Source organism: Catharus ustulatus, chromosome 3, assembly GCF_009819885.2.
Source record: "Catharus ustulatus isolate bCatUst1 chromosome 3, bCatUst1.pri.v2, whole genome shotgun sequence".
In the NCBI taxonomy this organism is placed as follows: Eukaryota; Metazoa; Chordata; class Aves; order Passeriformes; family Turdidae; genus Catharus; species Catharus ustulatus.
This window is the reverse complement of record NC_046223.1, coordinates 61,178,388-61,193,135: the sequence shown is the minus strand read 5'-3', so window position 1 is coordinate 61,193,135 and position 14,748 is coordinate 61,178,388. Positions and strand designations below refer to the sequence as shown.

At 37.6% G+C, this 14,748-nt stretch overlaps 1 protein-coding gene across 1 annotated transcript in view; it reads right to left on the bottom strand.

The window, feature by feature from the left end:
• Nucleotides 1-915: 915 nt before the first annotated feature.
• The window catches only part of MOXD1 (monooxygenase DBH like 1), a 50,146-nt gene continuing 36,313 nt past the window's right edge, over nucleotides 916-14,748 (bottom strand). Inside the window, exons 7-12 of the mRNA XM_033056550.2 lie at nucleotides 13,152-13,318; nucleotides 11,551-11,742; nucleotides 8,832-8,891; nucleotides 6,973-7,115; nucleotides 4,332-4,500; nucleotides 916-1,664 (exon numbers count right to left, since the gene is read on the bottom strand). Coding sequence (XP_032912441.1) covers nucleotides 1,500-1,664; nucleotides 4,332-4,500; nucleotides 6,973-7,115; nucleotides 8,832-8,891; nucleotides 11,551-11,742; nucleotides 13,152-13,318 — 896 coding nt within the window. The 3' untranslated portion in view covers nucleotides 916-1,499. The remainder of the gene's footprint in view (nucleotides 1,665-4,331; nucleotides 4,501-6,972; nucleotides 7,116-8,831; nucleotides 8,892-11,550; nucleotides 11,743-13,151; nucleotides 13,319-14,748) is intronic.

Here is a 14,748-nt window from a genome sequence, read left to right as displayed (position 1 = left end):
ACTGTCCGAATATATTTAGAGCAAGTAGCTGCCCAACAATGGTAAAGAATTTTCCCACGTAGGAGTTTTTCCTGGCCAAGTATGGATACAGCATCAGGAGGATAAAGCAGGCCCTCTGAACTTTTTGTCTTCATGGCTCATTTTAAACTCCCTTTATGCGTAAGTTCTCTAATAAGATTGCTATTGCTCCTATAAAATTAATCTATCATTGAATAAATCTGTCATCTTTGCTTGAGACATTAGCTGCCTCAGTGGCACTCTCCTGTCAGCCATCATATGCACTATAATTTTGGCTACATGCAGGGGAGCCCTACACCTCTGTGACGCTTTACTTTTCACTTCTCAAATTCAAAGAAGACAGTTGCCAAATCCTCTTCTCATCTTCACTTCACTGTGCAAATATCTTAAGACAGAAGGAAGACCCTGGGATCAGGAAAATGAAATGCCAACTAAGCCAGAGGACTTGTACAAGATTCACTATGGGGAGATTTGGGGATCTGACCATGTTTTCATCCCTTTAACACCCATAGCAACCATGTCTCAGGAGCTGAGATGGTTTTGCAGGGTGTTGCTCCCAGAAATGTTCCCACTGAATGAATCCTTCCTGCAGCTTTATGGCACATGTCAGCCAGACATGCCCAAATACATGTTTGAAATGCCTGTCCATACAGCAGTAATTTCATTACCTACAGATATCTAGAACCAAGGCAAAATAATACAACACAGATCAGGCTGAATGTGGTTAACTAAGTTGCTTTTAGTTTATTAATTTTTCCCATATACATAGATGACTTTGAAAGCACCGACGCCTTGAGAGGCAACCTAGAACAGAGGCTAGACAGTGTTAAAGGAATAAAGTAGGTATTCATTAAAAGGCCTTTAAAGGATACACCTTGGGCAGTACAAGAGCCTGGTCAAGGCTACACCCAAGATGGACAGTGTGTCACAAGTTTTCACACTTTGATAAGTTTTGGTTCCATTTGCATATTGGGGTAAATTGTCCATTTACAGCTTCAGGTTCTGAAGTCCCATCCTCCCAGATTGTTCTCCTCAATTCACTGCTGTTTGCAGTTGGGCCCAAAGCTGAAACAGTGTCCTCGGTTCTCAGGCTGGAAAAGGATTGTTTTGTCTAACTAAACTGTGAACAGAACTTGCTAACACTTTATATGAATTCAGAGTTACATACTAGTGCAGTACAGAATCTGGAAAATATGAAAGCTACAGCTTAAGACATCAGGACCACGTGAAAGAGGCAGGACAAAGTATAAGAAAACAGTACAGGAAAATATTTCAATATGCAATGTGTCAGTGCACCTACTGTGTTTCATACATATTTTACACTGAAAACCAAAAACCCCACAGTTTCCAGAGGATGTGCACATTTTGTTTTGATTGGGCAAATTTAGTTTATTAATAAGTAAAAAAATAAATCTACAATAGCAACAGTGCAAACACATCAGAACTTGCATGGCATACAGAACACAGATGAATAAAAATTATTATACAAAGGGCCCAGTGTTTCCTATGGTATAGGCTGTGACATACACAATACACAACAGGATAAGGAATAAATGGAAATTTAAACAGGAAGATGAACTGCATATTACTGGCTCTGTCTTGTATGGTCGCTCTATTTCAGGAGGTAAAGCTGTCATGCCTTGGATCTGAAATTAAAATAACAAAAATTATCAGAGTTTTCTCATATAAGATTAGAAAACTCTTTTTGTTCTCAAGATAATTGGCAGCTTGCCTGATAATCTATTGAAAGTTCTGCACTTGGGCTGTGACTCACTGTGGAAACATCAAGCTCAGTAAAAATATCAGTATACTGCATGCCAAATGATCAGCCAGTGTGCATATCCAACGTTCTCAGCTCGAGAGTAGCAGTACACACTGGCATCCTCTCCAGTAAAGCATGGTTAGACTTTGGTTGGTTGATTTGAATGACCTGATTTTGCTTTGTGGGGTTGTTTGACAGGTTTGGTTGTTTTTTTTTCATCTTTCTGTCAGATAAAAATGAAAGTTGGCAGTACCACTCTGCTATGGGGATATAGGATGATATTTGAATGCATTCATTTCTGTGTGCAGGGCTCACACTTGCACGTACAAAGCAGCTAAAACTGTGTACATGTTGTTCCACGAAACCACAGAATGGTTGTGGTTGGAAGGGATCTCTGGAGGTCAACTGGTCCCATGTCCCTACTCAAGCAAGGTCACATACAGCAGCGTCATATTGCTATATACCGTCCATTTTTCACTCTTCCCATAGAACTCAGTGCAATTTTATGGTGTTTGGTGTAACTATGTGTTTGCTATGGTTTTGACATGAAATTAGAGACATTTGTGTACACTGCTCAGCTTGCTTTTCCTAAATTTACTCCCCACATGTTAAAAAAATAAGCTCTTCAGAAAGTAAGCTCCTGGGCACATTTTTGAAAGTTTGAATGCCCACCTGTATAGCATATGCTTGCTTTGGGGATTTCATCTATGTTGCTATTATTCTGTACTGTAGAAAGAAACCCCAACTGAATATTGGCTTAATCTGAGCAAACACAGCACAAAACTAAAACTGAAATAGGGGCCAGCTCTATAGAAGGACGAAGGTATTTTCAACTCAGTTCCTCTGCTTTAATTTTTTTCAGTCTTGTAACAACTCAGGGGTTGTTCAGCCGGTCAGATTAAATCTGTCCCTGATTTTGATGAGGATGATAATTCAAGTGTAATATCACTAATAAGGGAAGGGAAAGGAAAAAGTTCTAATCTTAGCTTTGAAGAATATGCCCATGTCATTTGAAAAAGGAAACTATGATTAAGGAAGGGCTAAGAATTCCCAGTTCCAGTGAGCTCATTCTTTGCCTACATTCTTTAAGTTGTAAGTATTGTTCCTTCATCCTGTAAGATAAAGAGGAACAGCATTTTCCAGAAAGTATACCATTAAAAAAACCTCAGCCTATCCCCGCTTGATAAAATTTCTGTGCTTTTCATCACCTTAACTTGTCCTCTGACAAGTAATCAGTGTATGGGTGGCTATGCAACTGCTACTAGCCAGAAGTTGTAAAGGTCAAGAAATTCAACCAGAACTGGTGAACCGTCACATGTACATCTGCCTATAACTACTTTTCACAGGAGGTCTACAATGGGACAAATAATACTAGAAAAATACAGAACCTCTTCAATTACTTCTAGCACAGACTGTTCCTTTGGCATCCAATGGGCAGAACAGTCTGACCTATGTTGGAAAAATCCAAGAATGCTGCTGCAGAAGGGGCAATTCTTCACCACCTGAAAGGACTGTGTGACACACTATGAGGAAGCATGAGCTATCTTCTAGGATGAGGAGAAAGAGGCAGAAGTCCTTTCCTAGGAAGTACTTCATCATTTGTCTCACAGCAGCTCTGCTGCACTGGAATGAAATCACAATAGGAAATAAGCTGGTACAATGAGACTGCCTCTCATTCTGAGCAGAGAATCTCAAAAAAGTAAGAACCTTGAATCTGGAGTCTGTAAAGGAGTTCAAAGAGAAATACATGTTTTTAAACATCCCTTTCAGGGATGATATGACATGCACAAGCCATTCTTTATAAACACACATCAACATTAAAGATGACAACCTTTCTCAGCAGTGTCCTGGTAAAACACCAATAGATATTTAGAATAAATAATATTTTATTGGGAAATTATATTTTTATCTTACAGTTTTTTTCATCAAGACAATAGGGAAAGTAAAACCATAGAAGATAAAATCTAACTAAATTACACAAAGGGAATATACTATCCAGTTTGATTTTCCTGGCCCAGTACTATAGACAATTGTAGGACCATTACAAAAGCAAGACTAATTGGAAGAGTATTCATACAACTTTAGGGAGTCTAGAAGCCCAAGTCAAGAAGGTATGAGACTTCATTATGCAGTCAATAAGCTCCCCCTAGAAGGTGTCTCAGGGAGGAAACCTGATTTAGGGACTTTGGATCATCTGTTGCAAGACCCTAACATAAGTCCCTGACCATGGAGGCCAAGGTAGAACAGCTTCCCGGAGTGGTCACTTAACCTGGACACACATGATCTGTCCAAGACCCACTGAAAGACTCCATCTTCCTATTACTGATCCCAAATGCTGGTTAAAGCTCCAACTTTTCTATTCTTTCTAAATGCTTCTAGAACTCAAGTTAGGTGAAAGCACTGGTAAATCAATCTCATCATTTGTTGTTGTACGTAAATGAAATATAGCTGTGTAAACATCCTGAAGATATATTTATTCATATGCATTGAAACAGAGTAAATCAAATTTGTTTCATGACATCCTTACCTCCTTTTCAACACACAGACTTACCGACCATTCCGCATTATCTGTTTTTGAACACCTCACGTTCACAGGTAGTTTAAGCACAAGTTGATTATAGGAGAGACCCTCTGATCTGGACCATTTGAATTTGTTCATTGCATCCATAAAGGACAGGTTTTTATATTGCTTAGGACTCTTGATAATGAAAGGCCAAGTCCTAAAGAAAAATAAACAATTAGACTTCAAAAAATAGATTAAAACTATCAAGTTGAAATGAATGAGGAAAACTTTTGGAGAATATAGTCAGAAAAATAAATGTACTACTACCGTGTATATTATGCCTAGCTCACATTCTCAACTCAGTTCTCTTCTACTGAAAACTGATGCAGTTTCATTGATTTTGACAGGCTCATGAAAGGCTGTCAGCAGGTTAGTACTTGCTGCCAGATGCTTTAGAAATTAAGGACTTCAAGAGTCATATTGCTCTTTGATCTACAAACTGAATGCACAAGCAATACAAAGCAGATCTTCTGCTGTAACTTCTCAAAAAACCCAAAACAGAAGAAAGCCACACCCTCTCCTAGGTTTGGCAGGCCAGTTTGCCAAGAAACCTTTGCCATTAGAAAGCTGCTTCCAGACGGTTCGGCCACGCTCAGGCCAAAACTGAGCCTAGCACGGGAGCTGCTCTGTGATGCACAGGTTGGTAGCAGATAATAACTGGTGTTGTGGACATTCCCTTTGGCATGTTCCTACAAGCTGGCTGCAAGGGCACTTTTGGCCAGGGGTAGTTTAGAGACCTGCTGCACTGCTCTGAAAGATCTATCTGCCCAATTGTGGGAATCCTTCCCATGAACAAATGGGGACAATCTCATTTCCCATCAGCCAAAAATGTGGAAAGGAAAGGAATGAGATTTCGTGTCTTTCATTTAGTAAAGAAAACAAACAAACAAACAAAAAACAAACAAAAAAAAACAAAAGGAAAAGTAAAACAAACAAACTAATTTTTCATTGTTTCTGCTTTCTCCTTGTCTGACTTTGCTGAACAAAAACAACATGGTGGAGGGATCAAACTTTTACAAGCACAAAGTCAATACAGATAGTGGAAGAACAAAAGTATCTAAAACTTTATCAGGTAACATAATTAATAGTATGGTTGGAGTATGAGTTATCTTTTCAGAACACTTTAGACAGATCCATGTTATCTTGCAGTAGGCAAGATAGCAAGTCTCCCACTTGCTTTGGGAAAATTGCCTATGCCAGAGTTCTGCTCCACGCAACATCTAGGCATAGAGGCTGTAATTTTAACCAAGTATTTTGGTACTTGGGCAACTGCTGTGGCTCAATCACTTTCATCTCAGCTCCTCACGATTTAAACCATTGTCTGTGCCACCAGAGAGAGGAAAACATGTTTTAAAGTGAGGCACAATGCCTTGATCCTATCTCCAGTTTGCATTTGTGTGTAAGTCAAGGGAGACTTTGGGAGAGTCACTGAAGCAATTCTGGTGTGACTGACATAAGAGAGATGAGGATCAGGTCACATATCCTTAGGCTGACAGAGTTTAATGAAACAAGAATTGTGGATTAGGTCATAAATACTAGAGGCATTAATAATCTCCTCTTCTAATTGCTATTCCATTTGTGGCAGACAGTCTGCATACTTACTCTATTCAGAACATCTTTATTTCCCCAGGCCAAATGTGCATTTTTTCCTTAAGTACAGTTATCATGAATGAACACTCAAGAGAGCATACATTTGTTAGAATATTTTCTTTCTAAGCTCAGAAAGACTCTTTTAGATAGGACTAATTTAGAAACTCTGTTCTCCCTGTATTAAAAGAGGTTGTAAATGGAAATAGTGTGGACAATTATGTAGACATTGATTGCACTGTAATTTCCTTCAAACTCTTCTTCCTTGAATATAAGTTTCAGAACTCAGACCACTAAGCCTGTATGCCAAATTATTTTGCAATAATAGCTTTATATGGTTTGTTAAGATAAAATCTATAAGCAAAGACAACTTTTAAAATTTGTGATGACACACTATTAGTCTATCCATTTGATTTTAAAATCTTACTATTACCTCAGTTTAGTGCAACTAACAAAACAAATGTAATCCACCTTTCACAATAAAACACGCATTCAGCTTTTTATAATTTTATTGTTTTTCTGCATTTCATTCATTTGTGAATTTTCCACTTATGACTGTTCTCACTGCTTACAATCTGCTGTTGAGACGCTTCAATTTTAAGTATTACAAGGAACACATTTTTGTTCTCAGAATTCCTGTCAACAAAGCTACCCAGGGAAATTCAACAACCATGGTCACAAACTCCTTTCAAAATTATTTCTCTGTGTATGAAACACTGACATGTTTTAATAAATTGATAGGTTTCAAATACTGAATATAGCCTTTTTACAGATGTGTGTGGTAAAATAAACAAACAAACAAAATAATGTGAACAGTATTATTTTCTTAAAAGAAGAAACTTCTTTTATATCAGAAGGAAAAAAGATGCAAAATAATTTGGCAGGAGAAATAGCAGCACAGCATATTGATCAAAAAAAGCAGCATGAGTTACCATGTTTGTTTTCTTTCTACCAGAAAGAAAGGAAAGTTGTATAAAAATGATCCAAGAATTCCACAGCCAGAAGCAGAGGTGTTGCATATATTCATAAAAATTTTACATACCTGACTGGTCTATAGATTTCCTTAACACCAATGAACTGGAGCTGTTCCATTATATCTGGAATACTTGCACACCGAGTGAGGTTGATTCTCGGGTAATAGAGCAGATATGACAGGCACATTTCATTCCTGGTGCTCAGACCACCCTGAAAACAGGATTTTTCTTTAATCTAATTCTGGAATGCCACAGATTAAATCACTGATTACCATTTATATGCTAATGGCAGTTGTAACAGGAGGCCCAATTCAACTAGTTTATCTTGTACATGAGGTTATCAAGTAGCAAGAGGTTATTACATCATCTGGAAGCTCAGGCAATAGCTTCTAAGTTAAAAGATATCAGAAAGAACAACTGTGAATAAATAAGGCTCATATAATATTGAAGTGTACTACCTGAAAGTTCAGGTTTGCTTTCAGTTGCCCCTGAAGTACTTAGATTTATCACATTTCAGAAAAGTGGAACAGATGAAGAAAAAATACTTTATGAGAATTCATCTGTTTAATAAGAAATTAAGTGAGCTTTGCCTAGTGAAATGGAGGCTGGGACGGAATATGAATCTATATGAGCTCAGGTTCATATAAGTACATAAGCCAATAAAGAGCAAGAAGGAAAAGAATTATTTATGGTAACAGATAATGTTGACTCAAGGAAAAGTGAGCACGCATTATAAAATCAGTAATTAGAATAACACTTCTAGCTAACAGAAGAAACAGACTCTTAAACAGTCTTCCATTGAGAACCATGGGGCAAACAACTAACTTAAAATTAATCTTGGTAAACATGGACAAGATTATAAACGGCATGTTCCTAAATCCTGTGTGGGAACAGTTCCACAAGTCTCTCAGAACCACAGGAATAGAAATGGAGAAAACAAAACACATGAGTCAAGAGTAAGTGTGGTCACCACACAGGAAAACAGGACAAAAACTCAAAAGCCCTCATTCTTGCCCTTTTGCTTTTCATTAAATAACTACTGCATGTCTCTACATGTAAGCCATTATTCAGGGAGAAGTATCCCTTTGCTCTCTGGATGCCAGGAGCAGTTTCCCTGCAAAACTGACACCGCTCAGGTCTCACTTCCCAGAGGTCTGGATCCAGCTGCTCCCCAGGAAGTGGAATCACATCCTGGCACAGGCAGCTGTATCCCTCCCATGGACATAGTGGGTTTGGCATCCCTCTATGTGTTCCCAGCCAACTGGCACAGTCCAGCTCATGTCCAAGTAACAAAATTTACTTCACCTCCGAAACCCAGCGACTGCATTGCAATGGCCAGTGCCTGGCCTCTGTTAACCTATCAATCTGCTTCTGGGACACTGTGCACTGCCCTGTGCCAAACCAGAGTTGGACACCCTCAGTAGGGAGGGGTGGTTTTCCAGCTCCTCTTCCCAACCCAAAGGACCTTCATTCTGCCTGGATTCTATGTTAAGCACAAAACTAGAGAATTGAGAAACGTCCTGGTCACAGCTTGTATAAAAATCAATACCTAAGAATTGGAAATTACAACTTCAGGGGAAAATGTGCAACAAGTTCATAAAATAATTCATTACAGTACACAGAATTTGCATGTTAAAATGTGTTGTGAGAAAAGCACTCCTTATGCTAGAAAAGTTTGACTTCTAAGGATTTTTTATCCGCTTATTTTTATAAACCAGCCACATGAATGTCTTATGCAAGAGATCAGACTAAGATCACAATAGTTCAGATGATTTTAAAACCTAAGGAAGTATGAAAAACAATAAATAATTATGTGCACACAGGCATTATCAAGTAAATTCACTCTTTAAAATACTGTTCTATGAAAAATGTTTTAGTCTTCAATATTATCTGTATACTTATTTTGATCCACCAAAGTATTGCTTACCCATGTCATGCGAATTCGGTCCACAGTATTGTAGTGGCATTCTGTGACTAAATTATCCCCCTGAAATGTGAAATTTAGGAAGTTCACAGTTCTGAAGTTTATCAACATCAGCTTCAAGTAACCACAGGTGACAGCAAGCATTTAAGAAATAAATATCGCAACAGTGGGTATGACTTTTTGAAAGAGTGAAGGATTAGGTAATTGCCATATGTTAAGGCCTTGGCACTTAGCATTCATATTATCCCAGATCCTCAGGGATCCCCCATGGATTTAAACAGAGTCTTAGTAAGAGTGTTGTCTGGATTTCTTTTAAAATAGTTATGAAGATACCCAGTTATCATCCAGTTTTCTGGAAAATTGTATAGTAGACAAGGTATGCAAATTATTCTTGCTCTAAAACTCATCCAGCGCTACTTTACCCAGGCTAATTTACACTGCCAACTTCAATAGAAATATTTGGCAAATGAGGAAAAGAAGGCTTTCCACATCACAAAAACAACTATATCTCTGCCAAGCCTGGGAGTAGAGGAGTGGCAGGCAAAGACTTCACTACATTGACAGATATGTATGGGAAAGGCTGAATACTTACCTTCTCAAACACATACAAATAACTTTCTGATGTCTTGACAAACTGATCTACTGCTTGGTAATACTTTTCCTCCCCGTACCTAACCAAGTACAAATCTGAAAATCACTATGATAATCAAGTGGATTTTTTGGTATCATCATCTTCCCTTATCAAACATTACACTTCCCTTAAAAAAACCAGATCACCCTTCAAAGGCTGAGAATTTCTCCTTTCCTACAGGCTGTTTCTCTAGATCAAGGCTAGCACAATCTGTGCTCCAGACTGCTGGAAGAAGGTGCGTCAGCCTCATGTCAGCCAAATGGAGACAGAGGTTTCTGAAGTTGCGTGAGCTGGCACAGTCGCACTGCTTCCAGTGGGAATACTCTGCTCCTGCCAGTGAGGTCTCTGGCTCTCCTATCTTACAGACTGGATAACATTCACTAAAATTGTTCCTTCTGTGAGACTAAATCTGTTGCTTCCAAATGGAGAAGAGAGTGCTACTATGTGAAGAAAAAAATAACCCAGACTCCACAAGCTGAAAGAGGGATACAGTCTTGGGAGAACTTACAGAAAGAAAGAATAACAAGATGTTACATGCAAAATCACGGTACAAGTTAATTGATTAAACTGTTCTCTGAATTACACTAGATGATGTATGTAAAGCTGCGCTAGTAGTTTTGCATAAGATGAAATCAATGAAAGGCATAAAAAATTGTTTCTCTTCAGAGAAACAATTCTATCTTCTACTTGAGCTGGCTTTTTTGTCAAGTTGCTGTTACTATCAAATATTCTTTATAGTTTTTCTGTTGTCTATTCCATTATTTTCATGAATATTAAGAGGCCTTTTGCTATAACTGCATGTATTTTCCTAAAAATATTATAGACTTTCTCTGCAAACCTGTCATCTTCTGCCAGCCCTCCTCCTAAAACTTTCAACCTCCTTTCCTGAAGGAGGCGACACCAGTTTGTCTTTGAAGCCCCTAGACTACAAGAAATTTGACTTCAAAGAGTAAATTCTGCACATCCAGGTTTTGCTGCAGAAATTAAACTATAAAGTTAGCATTTTAGCTTTTTGTCTTTCAAGTACAAATATCAAAGTCTCACAGTGTGAGTGAAGAGACATGAGAGACAGGGGCTTGAAGAGAAGCCCCTGAAGTTTAAACCATGGGGCTCCTAACCATACGTGTTCTGTCATTTCAATGGTCTTTTCAGATCCTTAGTGGTCTCCGTTAGTGGTTCCAATTGTAAAAAAATTCCACTTTTTGATATTTTGCATCTGGCAGTTTAATAACATGCTTGTTCACATGCACCAGGACAAGTTGCTCAGCTGGCCAGATCTGGAGCACCCAGACTTTGCAGCACTAAAATTTTTGTCATCATGCCAAAACTTAAAAAAGATACTGGGTGGAAAAAAAGATGAGTGAATAATTTTTAAATGAGTGACCCACAAAAATATACAGACTGTTTCATGCAATACCTATGCATAGCTACTGCTTTATAATAGAATTGTAGTTGGAATATTTCTACAAGTTATGTTGCATTATTTTAAGGAATACAGTAGATAGAGTTGTATGATTTCTTCTTTCAAAGGGTTTTGTTTGCTAGTGAAACATGAGGTGGAACATAAGCATGGAGTTTTGGTCCCAACAAGAAAAAGTGTGAAATAAACAGAAGACTTAGTTGATTTTTAAGCATGTTTGTAAGGCAGGATACTTGCTGTGTGCAAATAGTGAAGGTATGCTACTTGGTCCCATAGCTCTGTAAAGCCATAGAGCAGAATTTCCCTTATTCATCTTTCTGGATGCATGAAGATGGTACAGCCAGGCACACAAGGGATTTTCTGATCTGCTTTGTTCAAACATTTGTGATAGTAAAGTTCAAATCAAGTTATTATGGACATCAAACATACCCAAAGAATAGCTCGATTTGGTGAACCAAGCCATTTCTGTGGTGACTCATGCGCACACTCTTGAGACACTGAAATTTTAATGCATTAGTGACTCTGCGGTAAGTGGAAAAATTAACAGAACATCCAAGAATTCTATGATGCTACGCTTAGAAATTCTGTAGCAAATTTAATCCTAAAAGTGAGAAAATGTAAAGCACATGATCTCTTAAACACTTTCAGGAGAAGAATTAAGAGTGTCATACTGGTAAGATGGTTCTTTCTTCTTTCAGATACTGAAACTCCTGGAAGTTGAAGTCAAACTCGTCGTCATAAGCAAGCAGCTGCTGCTCCTCGCCGTTGCGGAAGTGGCGCATCCTGATAGCTCTGCCAGCAAGGTGAGCGTGGAGAAGTACTGCAAACACCTGGATCCCAGCAGGTCTCTCTGCACCTAGAGCCTGGCCAAGAGAAACCAGCACCATCACTGCTCCCAAATCCAAAATAATGTAATGCTATGCCATCTACAAACAGAGTGAGAATGCATTCGTTAATGCATTCTGAATTCACTCAGTTTACTGAAAAATGAAGTCTGGAGCAAAACTAAAACTGTAAGGGAATTCCGGATTTATGTACAAAAACGGCCAGGGTTTTTTTCTGTGATTATTTTTTATAGCAAAAACATGTTTTTACTCCTAATGCACACATTTTTTCAAATGAAAATCAACTGGACTGCAAATAATTCTCAATAGTTTTAAGACTTTCAAGGGAATCATACTAAAACCTGCATATTATTTTGGTGCTAATGGCTGATACTAAAGAATGTGGATGCTTATTGTGAAAAGGAATTTCGATGTAGTTATGAATAATGCCAAGAGATGCACTATAAATTGAGAGGCTGTAGTTCTAACATCCTCTACTTTCCATCTTTAAGTGAGCTGGTAGTATAATAATGTAAGTTTACACCTAAAACTTTTTTCCAGGTCAAAACATTTGCAAATTAACTTTTCCAAATTGACACAAATCTGACATCACTCCCATTCTAGCTGACATCTACTGATCTAAACTTTATGTTGAGCATGCTCAACTTTAATTCTTGTTCAGAGCTCAAGGTAGAAATAATCTGTTATCACAATACCTTTCAAGAACAGCCCTAGTGTCAGAAACCTCATGATAATGGATTGCTCAAGAATTTCAAAACTGAAAAATGCCAGGACAATACACAGCATTTAACACCACCAAGAACAAATCTAAATTTAGTATCTAATTTGGCCTTCATTGTAAATCATGTAATCATGTAATTCAAATCATGTAATTTAACCTTTCTCTAGAGATGACAAAATATATAAGAATCTCCCACTATACAGTCACCACAGATTTTAGGCAATGCTTACCTGGAGAGATATTTAAGTTATCCTAATGACACCAAATACTTAATAAATGTAAAACCTGTTCAGGTCTTCAGTTTCTGTGGTTGGAGTAAGAATATGTTTCAGGCTTTCACTTCATCAATAGAAGTGTTTTGCACGTGCTCAGGTCTGAATTAGTCTCACTTCTTTTTTCTGGGCCAGTTATTCCGAGTTATTAATAGCTTTGCCACAGAAAGCAATATATGCTTACATATTGAATACAAAATTAAACATTGCAAGCCCTGTGTCATCCATTATTACCCAAATAAGTAAAGCAGGTTGAGCAGTGAGCATGTCAAGTACCCAGTTCAAAAAGACAACATTTTGTAGAACAACATGTACCACCAGATACCTTTGCTCACATCTTTTAACTGTTAACTATCAATCTTCCCAAGAAGTTCAAGTGACTCTTCCAATTATTTCCATGAATGAAAACCAGTGGATGCAGGCAAGGGACATACCTCTTCCAGACATTCCAGTGTGCAGTGACCCTCTGACACAAATTCAGGCATGCCTGGTGGGATATTGTGGAAGAGGCTGACCCAAAGACCAGCTTCAATAACCCCAGCATCATATTTCCTTAAAACTGGAGTATAAATTAGCCTCAAACCAGAGTTATCTATCAAGCCTGCAACAAAAGAACACAGTTAGCCATGGCTAAAAATCGATTTTCAAAGGAGAAAAAAACCCAAACCAAATTGTTTGATGCTTTTCATGCTATGTCGTAAGTTTTCTACATGAAAATCAAGGAATCCACCTCTATGACATGGAAATTAGTGAAACCATACGTGTTTTTTTTTTATCTTTAAAATTTTCAAGCCACATATTGTCTTCTAGTTGAGAATTTTATCTATTGCTTCATCTTTAATGGTCCTACCATTAATTATATTTTCCCTTTGGATTGCCTGTTACATTACAGCCTATCTGAGATGAAAAATACATCCCTTTTACAATCTCTCCAATTAAGACAGCATCAATTAAACATGAAAATTGCCTTACTAAATCCCAGACTTCAAGAAAATACCCCCACCTTGAGTGAAGTAGACAAGAGAATTACAGAATACTTTAATGTTGCTATGACTCAAGGACTTATCTTGATTAAAAAAACTAGTTTAAAGAACCAAAGCCTGCTGTTTGGAAGCTGTTTTTAAGAGTCAAAATAATACAAATCTATTTTTTTCACCCACATATGTTTAACCATATGTATTTGTTAGTGCATCTAATAATAATTTATGTTGTCTCTTTATCATTTAAATGCTTAGAATATTTGTCTTCTATTAGTCATTTTTATTAGTCAAGATATACATAAAAAAGGATTAATTTGTGTTTGCACAGGAGCTGTATTCTGTTCATTTCTTTATATTTTTTAGATAGTAACTGAAATAATTTCAATTTTGAAAATTAAAAATGCAGAAAACATATCAAATATCTCAGAGAAGGTAAGATACTTCCTAGTGACCTATATTAGTCTTCTGAAAAACAAAACAGACATAACAGTGCCTGAAGCCAATTTTTACATCAATATGATATCAGTGGTCTATTTTAAGATAAGCAAATGGCAGAGGGACAGAACAGGTACTGTTACCCAGTCACTAAAATACCTACGATGGAGTAATGCATATATAATTATTAAAGAGCAAAGGATATGAAGTGTGCATGGCAAATTAAGAATGGAAATCAGCCATGAGGCCTCCTGCAACATATGAATAACATTTAAGGTGATATATCATGTCCCACAACATCCCAACTTTAGCATTTGGGAACCCATACTCCCTCCCTTCCTGGAGATATTTGTACAACCTCATCAACTTGAATTTTTCCTTTGTGGTATTTCCACTTCTGAAATTGTTAGACATTGTTAACATCTAAATGTCAGACACTCTTATGTATGACATAACTCTGCTATGTCAGAGTTTCTGATAAACAATCTCAAAAGAGGCCACCTTTTAAATGAGAAGTGAATGTTAAGGACCAGAAACAGTAAAACCCATCCGTGTTAAACTACAAAATGTGTCAACTCCTCCCAACTGGGAGCCAAAAGTCACTACCAATCTGAGT